The 20766-nt window shown below is 53.2% G+C and overlaps 3 protein-coding genes across 4 annotated transcripts in view; all 3 read left to right on the plus strand.

The window, feature by feature from the left end:
- Positions 1–275: 275 nt before the first annotated feature.
- On the plus strand, positions 276–13558 carry UHMK1 (U2AF homology motif kinase 1). Its single transcript, XM_042873794.1, is given in 9 exon segments — positions 276–589; positions 954–1246; positions 3926–4117; positions 5015–5109; positions 5955–6031; positions 8283–8381; positions 9295–9383; positions 9875–9919; positions 9921–13558. Coding segments are annotated over 9 exon segments (1284 nt in total). The 5' UTR covers positions 276–297; the 3' UTR covers positions 10023–13558.
- Positions 13559–14165: 607 nt separating this feature from the next.
- Positions 14166–18827, plus strand: UAP1 (UDP-N-acetylglucosamine pyrophosphorylase 1). The gene is made up of 10 exons (XM_042873557.1): positions 14166–14463; positions 14544–14748; positions 14917–15092; positions 15375–15547; positions 15869–16062; positions 16171–16314; positions 16409–16597; positions 16836–16883; positions 18220–18286; positions 18361–18827. Exons 1-10 carry the CDS (start codon positions 14166–14168, stop codon positions 18451–18453), a joined length of 1587 nt encoding a protein of 528 aa, XP_042729491.1. The 3' UTR covers positions 18454–18827.
- A 991-nt stretch (positions 18828–19818) lies between these two features.
- The window catches only part of DDR2 (discoidin domain receptor tyrosine kinase 2), a 7929-nt gene continuing 6981 nt past the window's right edge, over positions 19819–20766 (plus strand). For both annotated transcript variants that reach the window (XM_042873762.1, XM_042873763.1), the window contains exon 1: positions 19819–19953. The gene's annotated coding sequence lies outside the window, so the exon portion shown is untranslated. The remainder of the gene's footprint in view (positions 19954–20766) is intronic.

Genomic DNA, 20766 nt, shown 5'->3' on the forward strand with positions numbered 1-20766 from the left:
GGGGTGTGTACGTAGTTTGGGATAAAAGATGCGAATTGCACAATAAAGGTTTTTTCTGTAACCCACCGACACGCGGAGCGCCCGCGCAAACGGGGCGGGGCGGGGCCAGGATAGCGGGGCGGGGTGAGTGGGCGCGGCCTGGGGGTGCGGTGCCCCGCCTCTCCCCGCCCCACTTCCGGTGTCATGGCGGCCGCAGAGCGGCGTCGGCCGGGTCGGGGTGCGGGTGCGGGGCGGGCGTCGGCGCGGCGAGGCGGCGGTAACAGCGGTAGCGGCGGGGCGATGTGAGCGGGCGGCGCCATGTCGGGGTGCGTGTGGGGCGCGGCGCCGCCGCTGCTGCTGGAGGCGCTGGGCCGGCTGTGGGAAGTGCAGGCGCCGCTGGGCAGCGGCTCCTCGGCCTCCGTGTACCGGGTGCGCTGCTGCGGGGACCCGCGGGCCCCTCCCGGCGCCGTTAAGGAGTTCGTGCCGCCCCCGGCCCGTCCCGGCCCCGCGCGCCGCCCCGGCGCCCGCCCGCCCGCCGCCGACTGCGCTGAGTACGGCTTCCGCAAGGAGCGCGCCGCGCTCGAGCAACTCCGCGGGCACCGCAACATCGGTAACGGCCGCCCTTCCCTCCTCCCCCCCCGCTCCTAGGGCGCTCTGGGGATACGAGGCCTCGGCCCCACGGGGACTGTAGCTGCAGGGTGGGCACGGGGGGCGGCGTGGGATGGGATCCCCTGACGGCGGCCTTCTTCCTGGAGGCTCCCTAGGCCGCCGGAGCAGGAGGTATCGCCCTCGCCGGCAGGGCTGCTCCTGTCGGCTGCGCCACACGCGGGGGGGCTGTGGGTGGGTTTCTCCTGGGCTCCGTTCTCTAGGTGTCGTACGGCGCTGCCTGCCGCGGCTCGGTGGGCAGCGATAGGGAAAAGCGCCATCGCTGTGTGGTTGCTCCTGACCGAGGTTTACGACCTGTCTCGCTGCAGTGACTCTGTACGGCGTGTTCACCAACCACTACTCGGCCAACGGCCCGTCCCGCTGCCTGCTGCTGGAGCTGCTGGACATCAGCGTGTCCGAGCTGCTGCTGCACTCCAGCAACCAGGGCTGCTCCATGTGGATGATCCAGCACTGTGCCCGCGATGTCCTGGAAGCCCTGGCCTTCTTGCACCACAAAGGATACGTGCACGCAGACCTCAAGCCACGCAACATCCTGTGGAGCGCGGAGGAGGAGTGCTTTAAGCTCATCGACTTTGGACTTAGCTTCAAAGAGGGGAATCAGGTTTGGAATGCTCTGCTCTCAAAAGCAGCCGCTCTGTCTTGAGCTGTGCGGATCTGTGCTGCTTTCAGCTGCTGGGTGTAGGAGGGGAGGTAGCATGGTCAGAATGGGCTGGTGCTGAGGGTTTCCTGGAAGGCTGAACTGTTAGCTGGGTCAGGAAACAGAAGCTGTGATCCCATTCCCTGTGCATGTCTCTGGTTAGCGTCAGTGTCTACGCACAGTTGTGGATTCCAGAGTTAATGATACAACTTCCTGGAAAGTTTGCTGTTTTTTATGTGGTCAGACTGGTGGGAGCAGCTAGCTCTGTCAGATCTCCTTTTATCATCTCGTATCGCATGTAGTAGTAATCCAGGCTTTGCTGTCAGCCAGTTGCATCATCCCTAGCAGCGTCCTTGCTCTTGTCTTTACTTTCATCTTATCTTCAGCAGCTTCCCTTTCTGTTATCCTGGATGCTTCTTTCCCACGTCATTGTGCTGACCAAAGCCCTGGCCGTGGCTAGGTGGCGTTTGTTCTTTCCCAACATGGTCAGGTCTGTGCCTGCTTTGTGCTACTTTCCTTCCCTCACTGTCACTTGTTTGTTTTGGTGACGGGTTGTTTTTGTAAATTTGTTTTTGTAAATTTGTTTTTGCCCCTTTTATTCTCTTCTGTGGCCTCCGTTGAAAGCATGGACTGCTTGACTTTCTGCAGATAGCCTCAGGAGGTTCTGCAGTTGGCTCGATGGAACTGCCTTTCATCTCTCCTGGTAACCTTCTCTGAGGGGTATCAGGAATCTGATCTGATCTGAATTCTCATCAGATAGCCTCTTAACAAATGAGCCTTTAGTCACAGGGTGGTAGGTGGTGAGTGAGCTGTGACTCTTCTTTACACGCATCCTGCCTTGTCCCTTTCCTCACCCTCAGAGCATGTCAGAGATCATACATTCACGTATTTCTTTGACTGGTCTACCCGGTATTGACAGTTAGGCCCACTGATCTGTGAATATCTGAGAACTGCGTGGGCGACCTGTCTGAATTCTTTGGTACGGCTGATTTGAATGTGTGTGCTTAGCAGCTTCTCCTTGTTGTGTTTGGTTTTCCCACATTCTTGGCTGAACACCATTTCATGCTGGTAATCTGTCGCTATCAGCAGAAACCACTCTTCTGGTGTCCTGTGTCTGATGCAGATATATTTTTTTCCTTCAGGTCTGTGTTTTGCTGCTTGCTCAGTGAGTTGCATCTTAATAGTTGACCGTGTTTTATTTGCTTCCACCATTCCTTCCAATCTGCTCTCTTTGGGCTGAATTTCTTTCTCTGATTCTTGTAATTACTCTGGCTGTTGGGATGAACCATCTGACCCTGCTTTGAATATGTACTGGATGTCAGCCTCTATTCTCCGCCCCTGCTCAGCAGAATATATGTGTGAATTTCTTATCTTAGTCAAGACCATGTTCCTCACACTTCTGACAGCTCTGCCAGCATTATCCTTACGTAATTTTTCTACAGTTACTGTTTAACAGGGAATGGCTGTACACAGAGCAAGGTCTCAACCACGTAAATCTCTCAACATATTTCACATGGTAGCAGTGAAATTCCATCTCTCTATTTTTGCCAGTGGCAATGACCACTGTGTTGTCTGCATCTTGAAAAGTCTTTTAGTGGGGCTGCTGAACTGCTGCTTTCACCTTGCTAGAGGTTCTGTTCTTTGTTGATCAGAGAGGGGCACCCTACTGTGCAGTTTATCTTTTTTGGTTCATGAAATGCTGCTGAGCTCTGTTGCTTATAAATGCCCTTCGTAGACTTTATTTTCAATTGGAGAAGCAGGTTGTTTTGGTTTTAATATATCCCCTATGTAAGAATTCCCAGTCTTGTGCCTTGTCCAGGAAGTAGTCTCATATTCTTCTGTTGTTCCTTGAGTTACATCAGTGTATTATTGAACAGATACTGGACAGAGGATGACTAGACAAAGCCATGTCTGTCTGATGTAGTGTTGGCTGTGGGTAGGAGCTTGGATGGGAAACTTTCAGAGCTGCCCCCCAACCCTCACAACAGCCCTCGTGTGATTCTGTCATTGTCTTGTTTTAACTAGGCAGTGTGTGGGTATTTTCCTCTGCCAGCCACAGCAGCTGAGCAAGTATTGATTGCTGCAGCACTTCTGACTGCAAGGGGAGAGAAGGAAGAGGTGCGTGGGAAGCAGCTTTGATAATTCCTCGTCTGGGTGTTAAATGCCTGCTTCATTCTTCTAATATTTTGTTCTGGAGATCATCGGTGCTTAAATAATGAAGGCTGTTACTGATCCTCACTGTTCAGACTGAGCTGTTTGTGCTCTGGTACATGGAGCACATTTTGTGTGTTCCATCCACCCTTATTCTGAAACTTCCAATGTCCTCTGTACATGCGATGTGACATCCAGGTTCTTTCTCCCAGCAGTGCTGTAATTCAGAGAGCTCAGGTGTTAGTGGGATGACTGCTGTGTTGCTGGGGGGTGTTTTCTCTTCCAGGTAGTCTTATTGTTTTGTTTTCTTTTTCCCATCATCAACACAGCAGTGCAGCAAGTTGAGCTGCCTTCTGACCACACAGTACTGACTGTACTATGCTTTCAGTAAATTTAGCAACAGTATTTTGGTGACCCATCTGTAAACTCATTTGAGAGTAGAGCACTTGTATCTGTGAAATTAACTTCATGTGTTTGCTTGGTCTTCTGTAGGATGTGAAATATATTCAAACAGACGGGTATCGGGCTCCAGAGGCAGAACTGCAGAACTGCCTAGCACAGGCAGGGCTCCAGAGTGAGACAGAGTGTACCTCTGCTGTGGATCTGTGGAGTCTGGGAATCGTTTTACTGGAAATGTTCTCAGGAATGAAACTGAAACATACAGTCCAATCTCAGGAATGGAAGGTGAGCAAGAACTGCTGCTGGCTTACACCAAACGAGTTCTCCTCCTGCTTATTTGTACCTTAGATTTGTAAGGTAGCACCTGGCAACTAGAAAGTATTTCCTTGATGTTTCTATAATCCTATTGACCTGGGAATTAAGATTTCAAAGCCTTAAAGACCTCTGGGCTCTGTAGGACTGTGTCTGAACACTGTCTGTGTTCAGCCTACTGAAATTGCACAGCTCCAGGACTCTGTTTCTGGAGCCTGTCTCTCCTCACGAGCTGTGATGTGAATTTTTCTGACTGTAGTGTTGCACAGATGGAAGAATGAAATAGCTAGGTGGTGACTAGTTCAGCAGCACCATGCTGCTCAACAATTATTTGCTGTTTCTACCATAAGTCTAACTCTGGACCCTTTCTAGCCTAACCTGCTGTAGGGAACCCACTTGTGCAGGAGGGTTGGACTAGGCAATCTCCAGAGGTCCCTTCCAGCCTGTATGTTTCTGTGATTCTGTGTTAGCTTGAATTTGGGATTTTTTTCTCCTACGTCTTTATCCTGAGAAAACAAGAGGAAGGCTCTGTATTATGAGCCTTGAGCCGGATTCTGTCCTCTCCTTTCTGTGAAATAACTTTGTTTCCTGCTTCCCTTCCCAGTAACAGTATCCTTTCAACATCATAAGGTTCTCAGTGAGAACAAATCTGTGTACACATGATGCTTTCCGGCTTTCACATGGGCAAATGACTCAATCTGAGGTGAGCCTGCAGCATCAGGGATCTCTAGTGTAACACCAGAGTGTCGGAGCCCTCTGCATCCAGTTCAGAAAATGATGCTTAACCCACCTCTCCCAGAATCTAGGTTATTGCAAGCTTTGCACTGTTATTTGCTTTCATCCCTAATGACTGCTGCTGCTTCTTTTCAGACAAACAGTTCTGCCATCATTGATCGCATTTTTGCCAGTGAAGGGGTGGTTAATTCAGCCATTCCAGCTTATCACCTCAGAGACCTTATTAAAAGGTACCTTTACTGCATTTTATGAAATGTTGCTTAAAGATGTGCCCTGTGAAGTCTTGTGCCTCGCTCTTGGCAACTTAAAGCCTACTCCCACCACTTTTTTTTTTATTAAATGCCCTTGTCACTGTGCTAGCAACAAGTGCAAGCATTATCTGTGTCAGCACTTCACACTTCACACCAGTGAGTCTGTATTTGGATAAAACCGGAAAAGTAACAGTGCAGTGAAAACTTTGCTGCTTTAGGGGGACTACTGTCAGAAACAAAAAGGGGGCAGACAGGATTCAAATGTATTTGTGCAACTCTGTGCTGAGAGGTCTGCAGAAGAGATCTTCCTGACTTGTGACCGTTCCTTGAAGCTGCAGAGCGCATGAAGCCACAACTTGGCAGAGAGCCACTTCTCAAGTTCAGTTGGGGATGCTCTCAGGCAAGCCGTGGGTTATTAGCTGCTTTGAATCCCATTTGTGACAAGATGTGGGTGCTCCTTGGAATGCAGTCATTTTTGTGTGACTGTAGATGTATGTACATCTGAGACAAGGGTGGAATAGCTTGGAGAGGTGAAGCTGGAACATATAGTGTTCATTGTAAACCTGTAAGTGAGAAACTTCCTTAACTTGGTGTTGAAATGCATCTCAGAGCAACACCTCTTGTATTATGCTTTGCAGATGCTCTCAAGGAATCCTTCTGGTGTGATTAAGCTGTGAATTGGAAGACGTGCTCTTGACTGTTCTTTTCGTACCATAAGTGCCCTAAAGATAGGATATTCCTCAGTACTGCCTTCTAGCCCAAATTGAATTTGTTGATGAAAGAATGTTGAATGCAAGAGCATAAGGATGTCTTTTCTCTTCCAGCATGCTTCATTGTGACCAAGGCAAGCGAGCCTCTGCTGAAAAGGCTTTGTGCAGCCCATTCTTCAGCATTCCCTTTGGTAAGCTGTGCACGTTGTCTTTGCTCACATGGTTGTGCATTTGTTTCCTGTCTTGTCCTCATTGCTGCTGGTTTTGTGGCACTTGTCAGACCTCTGGTACTGCAGCAGGCTGGTCGAGTGCTGTCCTTGCTCTCAGCACTGCTCTGTCCCAGTGGATGTGTGGGCTGTCACTTTTCCTTCCCAGTAAATTCTGCTCAGATTTAACTGATTGAGAATGCACTGACAGCATTATTCAACCAAGGGGACAGAAATAACCAAGGTACTTAACTGGAATTATTACCATTAAGGTGCTTTTGAAGCGTGCAATGCTATTTATGGTAGGTGGATGGATTTTACTATGCTAACAGATTCCCAGGTCAGAAGCCAGGAATATGAGCAATAGCTGGTGGTCGCATCTGCTGCTGCCTCCTCTTTGCAGGCTGAGCAGTCCCAATGTGTTCTCACGGTGCTGGAGCCCATCTTGGGCCTGGAAAGCAGGGAGCAAGTCAGGGCCTGCCTCTTGTGGTGTCCATGTGGCAGGTCAGACAGATGCCACCTCTCTTTGATCTGAAGATTTCTCTTCGATAGAGAAAAAAGGTGGTATATCCCCAGGACCCTCCCTGTGTGGATTGCAGGCTGTCAGCAAAAGATGGGCTGTGACAGTCCTGTTCAGGCTCATACCCCTCTGCATTTCATGTTCCAAAAGCAATACGGTAGCACTGTTCAGAGCTTCCCTGCTCTCAGGAGCACTGGTGAAAAGCTCCACGTCCATCTTTTCTGCAGCATAAATCAATGCATCCAGCTTCTTGATGGGCTAGCATTTTCCTTAAATCTGAGCCCTACTTTTCCTAAGCTACTTGCTGTAGCTTGCAGTGAAAGCTGTTAAATATTGCATCTTCTGAGGTTGCGTTTAGATGTTGGGGTCTCTGCATATTGAGCAAAAGTAACAAACTCATTCCTGTTTTAAAACTTCTCTCGCATTTCAGAAACCGTGGCTGTTGTAATCAAAGCCACCTTCCATAAAAGGAGTTGAACCTTTCTGCCAGACTTGCTTTAGAGCAGAGGGAATAGTATATTGGCACTGCTTTCTGGTGTCATTTTGAACACACAGGCCTTAAACTGTACCTGTTTGTACTAGGAAGGTGCTTCTGTGGTTAGTGCTACAAGATTATACAACAGCTTCAATTTTTCTTAGTTGCTGGTTGTCTTCTTTGCCCAGGTTATACGTAAGCATGTCTGCACAAAGAAGCATTTACAGTTGCTTTCCTACGAAGGCAGAATATGATCCGTTGTTACCTTTCACTTGGACACAGCTGTTCTGTTTAGAGCAAAGACAGCTGAGAATGGCTTTCCTTGTCATTTACAGCCAAGTCTTTACTTCCCAATCCCTCAGCTCCTTTCCTGAATTGCTTGTAGACTGCAGCATGCTGTGTTGTCAGTGTGGTTGGTATCATCTGGGACTGAACAGGAGCATTGCTGCTAGACAAAAAGTACACCCTAGGACAGAAAAGTATTGCAAGAAATGCATTTGTCAGGTGGCTCTGAGTTGTAGGTGTTTGTTTGTCTCCCTTCTCTTGATTTCTGCTCCTGTAAAGTTGTTCACAGGATCTCACCTTCATTATGTGGCCTGAACTTGTTAGCACTGCTTGATGTAATCCATCATTTTCCCTTTTTCTGTTGCAAGATCGTGTGCAGGTCTTCAAAACAACATGTTGCATTTGGATTTTGAAGATGTTAAGGGAAGAACTTGAATATAGTGTAGAATCAGCTGAGCCTTGTGCCTTAGCATAGCTTAAGAACTGAAGTTATACAAGCTGTCTGGCTTGTTTCTAGCTTGTCTGGTACCAGTAACAGGAGGAGCAGGTTGCAGAATAGTTCTTTCATCTTCTCTCATTGCTGTATATGAGGGGTAGTTTGCTCAACTATCATAGCCCTTGAGTCTCATCAAGTTCTAAATCTGAGCTAAGCAGGCACAATGCTAGTCTTAATTGCTGTTAGCTTGGTAATTTCAAAAGCAGTTTCAAGTGCTGGCCTCAGTATAATTGCAGATTGTACTGAATCCTTTGGGAGAATGTATCTGTGCACAGGCAGATATGTTGGAAACGGGGAAAATACATTGTCTGTGTAAGTGCAGGTAATAATAGATGGAAGCAAAGCTGTATTGCAAACAGCAGCCAGTTCTTGTGTATGACAGGAGTGCATGTTGAATCAGCTTTGTCTTTGTGCTCCTTTGATTTCTTTTGTTTTCTCTAACTCTGTGGGTGTCAAACAGCTCCCCATATCGAAGATTTGGTGATGCTCCCCACACCTGTGCTGAGGCTGCTGAATGTTCTAAGCGATGCTTCTCTGCAGAGTGAAGAAGAATATGAAGGTTGGTATGTGTGCTCTGCATTTCCCACATAGCAATGTCCTCTTAACTGTTTTGTTTGGATTTGGTGATGAGAGAGCAACCAGAGGAGCAATTAACAGGCGCAAGAATAATGAGCTTCTCAGCTGAGCTCTGATACCAAAAGGGTCAGCTGTGCCAACAAAAAGTAGGCTAAGACTGAAAGATTGAGCCAGAATGCAGAGCTTATAGGGAATTCTTAAAGAATCCCAGATATTAAAAAATTTTCCTATCTGTTGAAGTGCTTACAGAACCTGTAATGTGTTTGTGGCTCTGAGCTTCTGCAGAACGTGCACAGGACTCTGTGGAGCCCAGGAGCAGGATCCTCAATAGTTTACTGGTTGAGTTATCCAAGATCTCATAAGAGAACTGAAATAAATTGAGTTCTTAAACTGTAACAAAGCTATACTTGATAGGTAACAAGGCATGCTTGTGGAATTTACTTTTCTGCTTGCTTTCCAATCCCAGTGAGTGGGCACAAGCTAGAGATCTCGGGGGATAGAAGTTTAAAAGGCTGTGTTCCGCTCACACAAAGACTGCTTTGTAGCAGATACTTTAGATCCCTTCCTCCAAGTGCCATAACCAAAAATAAGTCACAAATCCTGAACGATTTAGCTACTGGAAGGCCAGGCTTCACGTGCAAGGAGAAGTACTGTCTGTTCTCAAGGATTCCCTGCCTGCACGTCTGTGACTGGGGCTCAGTTCAGACACTCTCTTGTTACATGTGGCTGTTGAGCAGTATCAATTTCTGTGGTGGGAATTCTTGATCATTGATTTTAAATTGGAGAGGAAAAGATTGTGTTGACTGGAAGTTCTGGATGTGTTCATTTAGCCTTTGGTTGTTTCTTAGCACACTCTAGTTTGCAAAGTGAAAGACAGCCAGCTCTTTCCTTTTCAGATATCCTGGAAGACATAAGGGAGGAGTGTCAGAAATATGGACCAGTGGTTTCCTTGCTTATTCCAAAGGAAAATCCTGGTAAAGGCCAAGTAAGTGAATGGAGGGAAAAGGCTGTGCATTCATTCTCATGGTCACTCTGTGTGCTGCAGGACTGCTTTCTCAGCTCCTGACTGGCAACAGTGCTAAAAATAACTGGTTGTCTTGAAGGACAGCACACGTTCCTTCCCAGATATGTAGAGTTCCCTAACCTGAAAGGACCCCAAAAACAGCTTTAGAAGAGGGTCTGGAATATGGGAGAGAATGGGAGAAACCAATGCGTAGGAGAGGAAGTGTTGAGGATGCAGAGCATTACCATAATTTCTCCCACCCTACAAAACACACCGTCTGCAGAAATGAGGAGTGAGAATTGAAATTGCAGCTCAGAGGTGCATCTTCTTCCTTTTTAGCTCCACTGCCTTGGATTCCTCCACAGATGGAGGGGGAAAAATTTGCTTAGAGACTGTTTTCTCAGTTGCAGAGTTGGGAGGGGGGCAGGTGGCATGGTGCCCCAGGGGCATTACTTTTCCTCTCTCTTTTTCAGGTCTTTGTTGAATATGCAAATGCTGGTGATTCCAAAGCTGCCCAAAAAAATGCTGACTGGAAAGATTTTTGATGGCAAGTTTGTTGTGGCTACGTTTTACCCACTGAGTGCCTATAAGAGAGGATATCTGTACCAAAACTTGCTGTAGGCAGTAGCAACAATCAGGAGAGTTGTCTCACTCCTCTTCCTCACGTATTTTACAGTTGAATGTACAAAAGAGCTTCCTAGCCCTGCTTCTGAGTCATCTGTAAAGGAGAGATGCAAAGGACTGAAACGGGCTTTGAAACCTTTACTGCTGCTTTGTGATGTGCAGAGGAGGCCTGGATGGCTTTAAGCGTGTGCTTGTGTGTGTGTATGTGTGTGTAGTGCTTGCTTGTTTACATTGGATGTTTGGCTTTGCCTGCCCCTGCGGGCACTGCGGTGACTGGAAGGTGGCTGCGGGAGCCTTGCAGGTAGAGCAGGTCTCAGCAAGCACTTTCAAATGATGGAAGTGAGACCACTGAATGTCCTGGCCTTAGCCTGGTTTTGCTCTGCGGAGAGGATTTCTTTATTAAGCTTTCCTATGATACCTGTGCTCTCCTCTAATGGGGAGGAAGAAGGCTTCCCTGCCTTTGCTGTTTGTGGTGAATCGAGCAGAAGCACTATTCTTATCCTCTCAAGATTGTATTGGGAAGACTTTGAGTCTCCACTTCCCTTAGAGCAAAAGGAAGGAAGCAGGAAAATGGTACCTGCTGAGCCTGCAGTGCTACCCTGTCACTGACTGGTGATCTGAGAAGAGCTGCATGTCTCACCTGGCACAGATGGCATGCTGGGCTCGGGGAGCGAGGGATGGCTGAGCTGAACTTGCTTGTGTGTGTGGGATAGGCAGGGACTGACTGGGTGTGGTTAAATGTCGTCAGAGCAGTGCCAGCCTCAGTCCCAACACAACCTGTAAGCACTTTGTAGCCTGAGGTGATGTGAAAACTGTCACATGGAGTCATCTTTCTAGCCTGCACCCTGTGCTGGCACTGACGCTCTGAGCTCTGATGCCAAATCATCTGTAATATGCAAGTGTCTTCAGGTGATGCTTTTGGAAAGGGGTGTGCAGTATTCTTTGTGTGTCTGCAGGACTTCTGCCTGAGAGTCTTACAAGAAATAATGTATTTGTCTGTTGTAGGTTCCACGCTTGGCTTTTCTGTGTTGTGCATTTTGTTTTTGCATTAACCCACTAGACTTGTTGTAGATTAGAAGCACTGACACTTTTGGTCCTTAATAGGTTGCACAAAGGGCCTGAGGCAATCTGAGATCCTGTTTGGAAAGGGCTTGGTCAGTAATGACTCTTAACTGGCCAGATTGATGTCCTTCCCAGTGGTCAGGGACAACAGCCACAGGCTTCTGGAGAAAGAACCTGGGTGAGCAGCATCACCACTCCCCTCTCTGCTCATGTGGCTTTAATGCACAGGCAAAAGATCCCTAGAGCAGCTGCTAGCATGGAGCAGCCAGATGGTTGCTTCTCAGGGGCACACAGACCCATGTCTGTGTGCAGGGACAGACAGCCCTGCACAGAGGGGAATAGCATATTCCAGCATGCAGCCCTGGTACCAAGTTAGTGATGAGGAGAGCCCTCCTATCACAAACCCTCCTGAATTCTTTTCTCCAGCTGGAATACTTGAAGGCAGCTGCCCAAAACTGTCTCTGACAGTTAATAATACCTGAATTACCTTGCAGTTTACTTCCTTGCAGTTTACTTCTTGCATCTTGCTGATGCTGGACTTGCTGGAATCCTGCACTTAAATGGTCCTCCTGATTTTTGCCCTGTGTGTGCATGTGTGCAGTGTGTTGGAAGAACCAACATCTGTAGCGTTTCACTAGTCTCTGTGCTGGCGTGGAGGCCTGTCTACTACAGCCCTTGCCAAACTTACCCAGAAAGGACCAATCTCTGAATTTTCTGTAGCCTTTGAGGTGGTAGATTTTCCAGGAATAAAAATCCCACGGTGTGTTTTAAGGTATGATTTGCTGATCAGACTGTACCCAGAATTATACTACTTTGGTGTACGTAGCTGTAAAGCAGCTTTGCTTAGATGGGGTGTGTGATTCATTGCTTTTAATTCAACTGTCCTTGCAGTGAAGCAGCTTTATTGTCTGGGAGGATCCAGATGATGGTTGGATTAGGGTTTTTTCCTATGTGAAGAGCAGTGTTTAATTTGTATCAAGTGCTCTAAATGTTGCTAGGTAGTAACTGACCTCCTCAGATCTGAGTTTTTGCTGTCTCTGGCAGGCTTGGCCATTGGTACCGGCACTTTGGCCCAGGAATTCCCAGGTTCAGTGCCATTATGTCAGCAGCACAGAGCTGGCTGTGTTGTGCCTCAGCTGGCAGAGGCAGGGCTGAGGGATCTGCCCAGCTAAGTGTCAGCCATGGTAGCATGGAAGGCTCTCAGCGATGGTGGGACCTGTGCATCTCTCCAGTGCTGGGAGCTGCTCTGCTCTCTTTCAAGCTTATCTCCTTTTCAGGCAGTTGGCTTTGAATTTTTGGTTAAAGGTGAGAGCTGTGCCAGGAACTACATACATCTGAAGATGCAAACTCCTGCCGTCACATTTTCTCACTCAATGAGACCAGGCTTGAGTGCTGATTCGAGCAAAAAATCCTAAGGCTGTTGGCTTTTTTTTGTTTTTTTCCCTGCTGGCTGGAGTTGAAGATGCTGATCTCTGTCACTGGGTCCAGTCCCTGACTTTTCCCTGCAGGCTGCAGGGAGGTGTAGAAATTCCTCAGAAAAGAAGCATTTTAGCATTATCTGTCACCATCTGTCTGCAGCTTGATAGAAGAAGGCTCTGAAACTCACCCTGGTGTCTCAGTGAGCTCTTGGTGGTTTGGCATAAGTTCCAGCCCTGCTAAAGCCTGTGTTCCTTAACTCTAGATTGTACCTGAGTGTGCGTGATGGTTCGATCTAAAGTGACTGTTTGGCTGTGGATGGGCATGGCTCTCCTTGTCTCACAGTACTACTTGCTGAAGGGGTGAGGTGTTGAGGTTTTCCCCCAGGTGCTTGCAGGTTTCTTGGTCTGTGCTGCAGGTAGAGCTTCCTCCTATGAGCTGTCCTTCTCTACAGCAGTGCTGGGTCTTTCCCTGGTGCTGCAGCTGTCACTGGGGTCATGTTCCCAGTGCAGGCTGTGGAGCTCTTGCAGCGCCTGGAGAGGAAATTGCGGCTGGAAGAAGGTGTCATCTGGGGAGAAATCTGCTTCAGGGAAAAGGATGAAAGGTGAAGTCTCTGGAGACAGCACAGCTGTGAGCGGTGTCCCTGTGCAGGGCTTTTCCTGGCTCTTAAAGCTGAGGGCCGAAGGTGGAATGAAATCCAGCAGCCAGTTTCAGCTGCTGTGTGTGTGCATGTGTGCGAGCAGGGTGAGAGATAAAGTTCTTTGCGCTTCCAGCTCTTTATTACATCCAGGGAGAGTAACTCTGGGTCACTGCTTGAGGCACGGCCAGATCCCATCTTCATTCCCAGCTCCATCCCCGCTGCTCTCTCAGCACGGTGCCGGCAAGGCACACCTTGGCTCGTCCTCCTCGAGCACTCGGCGCAGCCCCTCCTCCCCCTGTCCGGATCCGTGACCTCGCTCTCCATCCGGGTTAGGTGTGAGCCGTCGTACCCCGTCACGCTGAGCGGCCGTGCGCTCGTTCCCTCCCCGATGATCAATAAATGACGCTTGGAGACACGGCAGCGTGCAGCCAGCTTCATTCGCGCGTCATCCACATGGCGGGGCCGGGAGGCGGCGGGACCGCGCCGGATTTGCGGCTCCCTGCGGGAGCGGTGCCTCACGGCTGCCCGTAAGCGTGGGCTGAGGGCCAGGCCGCGTTGCGCAACCGCCCCGTCCTCACGGCGGCTCCTCGGGGAGGGGGCGCGGCCCCTGCGAAATGACGCGCGTGGCGCCACGAGCTGCTGTGACCGCGGCCGGTGAGGCCGGCTGCCTGCGGGACGGCCCCGCTTTCCGCTGGGGAGCGGGGCCGCACTGGGTCTCCGTGCGCTCGGAGCGGGCCGCCCTCCCGGGGCCGCGCGGCTTTCTTCCCGCTGGGCCCGCACGCTCCGCCGACGTGGCGCCCGTTGCCATGGCGGCCCGTCGCTCCCGCCCCCCACCCCTCTATCGCTGCTCTCATTGGCCGAGGTTCGAGGGGCTGCGCGTGACCCCGGCTCCGATTGGCGGCGTCACGAGGCGGGCGGGCCAGTGAGGACGCGCGGGGCGGTTCCGCCTCCGCCCGCCATTGGCTGCGCGGCGGCGGAGGCTATAAAAGGGGCGGCCGGCGGCGGCGGCGCCGCGCAGAGGGATGGAGGCGGCGGGCGAGGGGGACGTGGCGGGGCTGCGGCGGCGGCTGGCGGCGGGCGGGCAGGACCACGTGCTGCGCTTCTGGCCGGAGCTGGGCGCGGCGGAGCGCCGGGCGCTGGCGGCCGAGCTGAGCGCCATGGACGTGGCCGAGATCAACCGCTTCTTCCGCCGGGCGCGGGGCGGCGGCGCCGGCGGAACGGTGGCGGCGGGGCCGGACGCGCGGCTGGAGCCGGTACCGCGGGACGTGCTGGGCAGCGCCTCCCGCGACCGCCGCCTGCTGCCGGGCTGGGAGAGCCGCGGTAGGTGCGGGGAGCGACGGGGCGCGGAGCGGGGCCGGCGTGCGGAGCCCCCACGCGTATCCCATCCCTCCCGTGCGCAGGGCTGGCGGAGATCGCGGCGGGGCGAGTGGGCGCGCTGCTGCTGGCCGGAGGGCAGGGCACCCGTCTGGGCGTCCCCTACCCCAAGGGCATGTGCGACGTGGGGCTGCCATCCCGAAAGAGCCTCTTCCACCTGCAGGCCCAGCGCCTGCGGCGGCTGCAGCAGCTCGCGGAGGAGCGGCACGGCACGGCGTGCAGCATCCCCTGGTGAGCGATCCGGGGCTGCCGTGGGCCGGTGTGCTCCCGTGTGGGTCGGCGCGTTCCCTGGGCTGACGCTTCCCTGCAGGCTGACATATTGTGGGTGATGCCTGCTGTTGGCTTGGCTCTGTAAGTCCCTCGTGGAGTGAGGATGCCAGACCCCGTGTTCCCCCACAGGTACATCATGACGAGCGGGCGGACCATGGAGTCCACCAAGGAGTTCTTCCAGAAGCATCGCTACTTTGGCCTGAAGAAGGAGAACGTCATCTTCTTCCAGCAGGGCATGCTGCCCGCCCTGGGCTTCGATGGGAAGATCCTGCTGGAGGAGAAGGACAAGGTCGCCATGGCGCCAGGTCCGTGGCTGGCAGGAGGTGCAAGGGGTTCAGTGCTGCACCCCGGCCTGTCCCCCACTCCCCCAGCCGGGCTCCCCACCGTCAGCCAGCCCAGCCCCTCCCGTGGGAGCAGGCGGTGGCTGTGCCGTGACGTGTGTGAATGACACAGGCTGGGAGGTGCCGGCTTGGCAGGAGGGCTGGGGTGGGGTGTAATGGGGCTGGGGAGCCTCCGAGCCCACTTCTTGGCCATGCCGAGGAGGAGGGCCCAAAATGGCTGTGCCCAATGCTCCTTCCCCACCCCAGATGGCAATGGGGGTCTGTACCGGGCACTGGGGGTGCACAGCATCGTGGATGACATGGAGCGGAGGGGTGTGCAGAGCGTCCATGTCTACTGTGTGGACAACATACTGGTGAAGGTGGCTGATCCCAGGTTCATCGGGTTCTGCCTGGAGAAGGGAGCGGACTGCGGGGCTAAGGTATGGTTCTCAGGCTGCCCCTACCCTGGCTTCCCCAGCCCCGTTCCAGCTATGACATCCTGGACACACATGCAATGGGTGCAGCTAACACCGAGCACAGCTCCACGTGTCAGCTGCGGGATGTTGCACACCCAAAGCTTTGCTCAAAGGCTGAATTAGCAGCAAAAGGTGCTGAGCATTTGTGTTTGCTTTGGGCTCGGCTCTGGCAAACAGACAGTAGATCTCACTGACCTTGGTGCTGTTGGAGCTGGGAAGGGAAAGTGGTCCCTCCCTCTGGCTGGCAGGAGGAGAAAGTAAACCCGGATGCCCTTCTCCGGGCAGGTGGTGGAGAAGACCAACCCCACGGAGCCAGTCGGCGTGGTGTGCCGTGTGAATGGTGTCTACCAGGTGGTGGAGTACAGTGAAATCTCCCTGGACACCGCGCAGAAGCGGGGCCCAGATGGGCGGCTGCTTTTCAATGCCGGCAACATCGCCAACCACTACTTCACCACCTCCTTCCTGAAAGATGTTGTCAAGTACGGGCTCAGCTTCATATTTTGGACCCGGTCCTCCAGATGAGATGAGCCATGGCCGGCGTGGTGTCCCTGTGCCTGCCTTAGGCTCGCTCTCTTGGCCCCTTGCAGCACCTACGAGCCGCAGCTGCAGCACCATGTTGCTGAGAAGAAGATCCCACATGTGGATATTGAAACGGGGCAGCTGATCCAGCCTGAGAAGCCCAATGGGATCAAGATGGAGAAGTTTGTCTTTGACATCTTCCAGTTCTCAAAGTATGGCTCTCTGTCCCTGGGCCACGGGTAGGGATGTGTCCTTGGGATGCCCCAAGAGCAGACCCGACCCTCCATGTCCTATTCTTCTCCCCAGGAAGTTTGTGGTGTACGAGGTTCTGCGTGAGGATGAGTTCTCTCCTCTGAAGAATGCAGACAGCCAGAACGGCAAGGACAACCCCACCACAGCACGGCACGCCCTGATGTCCCTGCACCACCGCTGGGTGCTCAACGCAGGGGGACACTTCGTGGACGAGAATGGCACACGCCTCCCCGCCATCCCCCGGTGAGCTTCTGCTTCCCTGGAAGGGCAGAGCCTCCTCCATCCCCCTGGGCTGGCTGTAGGACATCGGGCAGCCCCCAACCTTCCTGGTGCTGGTTCTCCTGCACTCAGCGCTGCCGCCAGCAGATTGCAGCACCCCTTGGCCAAGAGACTGCTGCCGCTGGTTGGAGATGGCACTGAGCAGAGCGAGTCGGGTGTCTGGCTTTCCCATCCTTCTTAACCCTTCTTTATTCCCACGTAGCATCACAAATGGAAGGTCAGATGCCACCCCGGCTGATGTCAATGACAAGTAACTATACATGCCACCGGGCTGCATGGTGGCGGTGCTGGGTGTAGGTACTAACGGGCTGCAGGCGGAGCGAGGTGACTGGGCACTAACAGGGGCTCGGGCGCATGCTGCCTGCAGGCATGTCTTGCTGTAGGAGAGTGGTGGCGCACTTCCTTCCTGGTGCTCCTTTCCGCAGAGGCTTTGGGAAAAGGTGAAGGGTTCTGTGCTGCTGTGGTGAGCTGGTCCCTGCCATGGTGGTGGGGAGCAGCCCCAGGACATGGGAGGTGACTGATGTTTCCCAAGATCTGCCCGACACCCAGCAGGTCGCTTGCTGGAATGGGATGAAAGGCATTGCACACCCTGAGGAGGCTTTGATGTAGTACGTGTTGGCCATAGTGGGGATGGCCAGCTGTGCTCGGGAACTCCAGCTGCTGGGCTCAGGATTCAAGCTGACATCAGCAGAGCCGATAGCGAAAGGGACACGTAGATGCCCCATCCCTGGAGGCATTTATGGCCAGGCTGGATGTGGCTCTGGGCAGCCTGGTCTAGTGGTTGGCAACCCTGCATGTAGCAGTGGCGTTGAAACTAGATGATCATTGTGGTCCTTTTCAACCCAGACCATTCTATGATTTACAAGCATGGAAAGCATAGAGAGGTGTTAAAATTTTTGCTCTAATAGCAGCGTGCTCTGCAGGCACGGAGATATCTGTGCTCCAGGCACTGGGCTTATCTCAGAAGGATGCACCAATGGGTTGGAGGGCACTTCCACTGCTTGCGTTCCATCCCCTTCATAGACACTGCACTGCTGCCTTCTGATGGATGCACTCATGTTCTTGGTTTCTAATTCAGAACTCTGGGTGCTGCCAGGCTTACAGATGCCATCGTGCAGTTAGAATGTAGGATAACAGCTGCAGGTAGCAGCAGTTCCGCTTTCTTTCTTCAATACTGAATGTTTTTTAATGCTACTTAGTGATTAAAGCAGTCAGACCTAAAGGAGGACACAGGCACCAGGACCCCATGCACCTCTGTGCCATCAGTGTCCAGGAAGGGGCATCCAGGGGTGGTCCTGCAGGGGCTGGGGCAATCCCCATGGCAGCAGGGTGCAGGAAAAGGGAGCATCAGATGCAGTGGGGCAGAGGGCTGGGGGCATGGTGCTGCTGTAGTGCACACAGAGATTCTTCTTAAAGCTGTGCCTCGAGTTCTCTTCTAGCTGCTGCCCCTATCTAAACCACAGCTCACGCCTACTTGGGGAGCACACAGTGCTTTGCTAACTAGGGGGCCATGTGCCAGCAGCCTGCCAGCACCAGCCCCAGCCCCCAGTTGTCTGTGGGGGGCTGATAATGGGTTCTCTCTGCAGTCTGAAGGACGCCAGCGACGTGCCCATCCAGTGTGAGATCTCCCCCCTTGTCTCCTATGGTGGAGAGGTAAGTATGGCTCTGCCGTGGGGCAGTGCCCACCCTCCTCCCCCTGCCTAACAGGTTGCTTTCTGCTCCACTAGGGTCTGGAGGAGCTGGTGAAGGAGAGGGAGTTCCGTGCACCTTTGGTCATCGATGAGGACGGGACCCACGAGCTGGTGCACAACGGCATGTAGGCAGCGCTGGGACCCGGCCGTGCTTGGACATGCTGCAGCTGTGCCTGGCTCCGACGTGTTGTCTGCTTCTATTTATGTTTTAATTTAAAAACCAAACACTTGGTGGATGCCCCTGCTGTGAAGCACAGAGGCGGTGCTGCTCTTTGCACTGTGGGTGTGTATCTGTAGACCTGTACATACCAGTGCTCAGTGTACCTGCAGAGGGGTTTTATGGTACAGGGCTGGGGTTAACCCTGGATTTTTATTTTTCTTGAAGCAACGTGGCTATTTTTTTTATAGGATCCTTGTTGTGGCCCACCCCCTTTTTGCTCATACTTTGTACATTGCACAACTGGAATTGCCCCATTAAACCTCTATGTCCTTCCTGGCTGCCACCTGGTGTTGTGCGGCGGTGACTGTGTGCCACTGTTGTTGCAGTCCCTCTGGGCACCAGGCTGGGGCGGCTGCAGGGTAGTCCTGGGGATGCCCATGTCCCAAAAGAGAGTTTTCAGGGTGTGCTGGGGCACTGCAGGGAGGTGGGGGCTGCTGGTGTTTGCCTTGGCTGCTGGGCTGTTTGCACACCAACACTTCTGCATCGGGTCCTGGGATGGAGCAGTGCTGTCCGCTGCCAAGTTATGTGAGCACTGACTCCGGGTAGCAGAAGGTGTGGGGTGGCTGTGCTGGCGGGCACGTAGGGGTGGTGGGCACGGGTAGCACTGCCCCCGGGGGGTTGCGGCACTGGGTCTGGCAATGGGAGACAAGGGGCTCCAGCATGTTGCCACAGCCTGACGCTATTGCACAAAGCATGATTAAAACCCAATATTATTATTTTCTCCATGCTGTGTTGCGTTGTCAGCCGACCACGGTGCCAAGCAGCTGCCTGGAAATGATGTCAGAGCCCTACTTCAGCACGCAGCCTGCAGAGCTGCCAGCTCCTGCTGTGCCCTGTGCGGGGTATGGGTGCCACGGGACCCCTGAGCCATGCGCTGCCCAGGGCCTGTAGTGAGGTGGCACCTACATATAACTAGAGTGGGGTCTCAGGGAACTGCTCCACCACCCACTCTGGGGAGCCCCATGGGTCCCCATAGGGTGCGGGAGGGTCGCAGCAAGGCCCTGCACACATCCCACTGCTGTGGAGTGAGTGCCGGAAAGGAGAGTGTTGCCTATTGCTTTAAGCTCCCTCCCCGACCACGGGTATTTTTTTATTTTTTCTCCCGCTCTATGAATGGGTTTTGCTGTAAATTATAGCTTTGCACACATTCCCTCGGGTCGAGGAAAATAACCTCCGCCGAAAAGCTAGCCCGGATTGGTGAGCGGCTCCCCCTCTCCGCTCCCTAATTGAAACCAAATGTGCGAGATGTAGGATTGTGGGATTTCTGGCCGGCTCCCAGGAATCCGCAGAATGTGAGCGGGCTCGCAGAGGCATCTTGCATCAGCCCGGGGAAGTTCGCTCCTCGCCTGGCTCCCGCCGCCCGGGCGAGGGGCGAGCAGCCCGCCTGCCACCATCCCTATCCTGCTCCGGTGAGTCCCTTGGGGTGAATGGGAGGTGTCCAGCCCCAGTCTGGGGGCTTCAGGGGGAAGAGGGGTCTGCGCTCTGTTTGGACGCTGTGTGTTGGGGCTGGGCGCGGAGCGTGTGTCTGGTGGCGGTGCTGAATGGCCGCGGTGCCCCGCTGTCTCTGCGGTCCCCAGCCAGGCACACGTGTCCCCATGGCTGTGAGGGACACAGGGATGCCGCTTGGGTGCCCCCAAGCTCCCTTTCCCAATCCCAGCGCTGGGGACCCGCTCGTGGCTCCCCGTGCCAGGGCTGTGTGGCTGTGTGCCATGGAAGGGTGATGCCATGCGCAGTGGCGGGGCGATGCCATGCGCCATGGCGAGGTGATGCCGCGTGGCTGTGTGCCGTGGCACGGAGCGGGAGGAGAGCTACAGCTTTCAGCTGCTGGGGGCCCGTTTGGGGTGCAGCGCCAAGGGCCACGTCTGCACCCACTGCCCCGGAGCTGTGCCGTTGGAGTCTCTCTGGGCAGCCACAGGGATGCGGCTGATACTCACATTGTGCCGCTGGGATGTCCCTGCTGAGCCTGTGGTTGGGGAGACATTGTGGATCCAGAAGACAGGGCTGCCCCTGGCCCAACCAAGGTCCAAAGCAACATTTTCTGTGAGGAAAGGGTCCCGGCATGCTGTGCTGTTCTGCATAGGCTGTGCTGGTGGTGCAGCATGTTGGGGGCTGTAGTGTCAGCTCTGTACCCCCACCCAAACACCACCAGCCCTGCGCTCAGCGCGTCATGGCCATTCTGGGGGAGATGGGATCCAGCTCCTGGCACAGCCTCTGTGCCTCCT

The sequence above is a fragment of the Lagopus leucura genome, unplaced genomic scaffold (genome assembly GCF_019238085.1).
Source record: "Lagopus leucura isolate 7727_CA_CO unplaced genomic scaffold, USGS_WTPT01 Super-Scaffold_100009, whole genome shotgun sequence".
Taxonomy (NCBI): domain Eukaryota; kingdom Metazoa; phylum Chordata; class Aves; order Galliformes; family Phasianidae; genus Lagopus; species Lagopus leucura.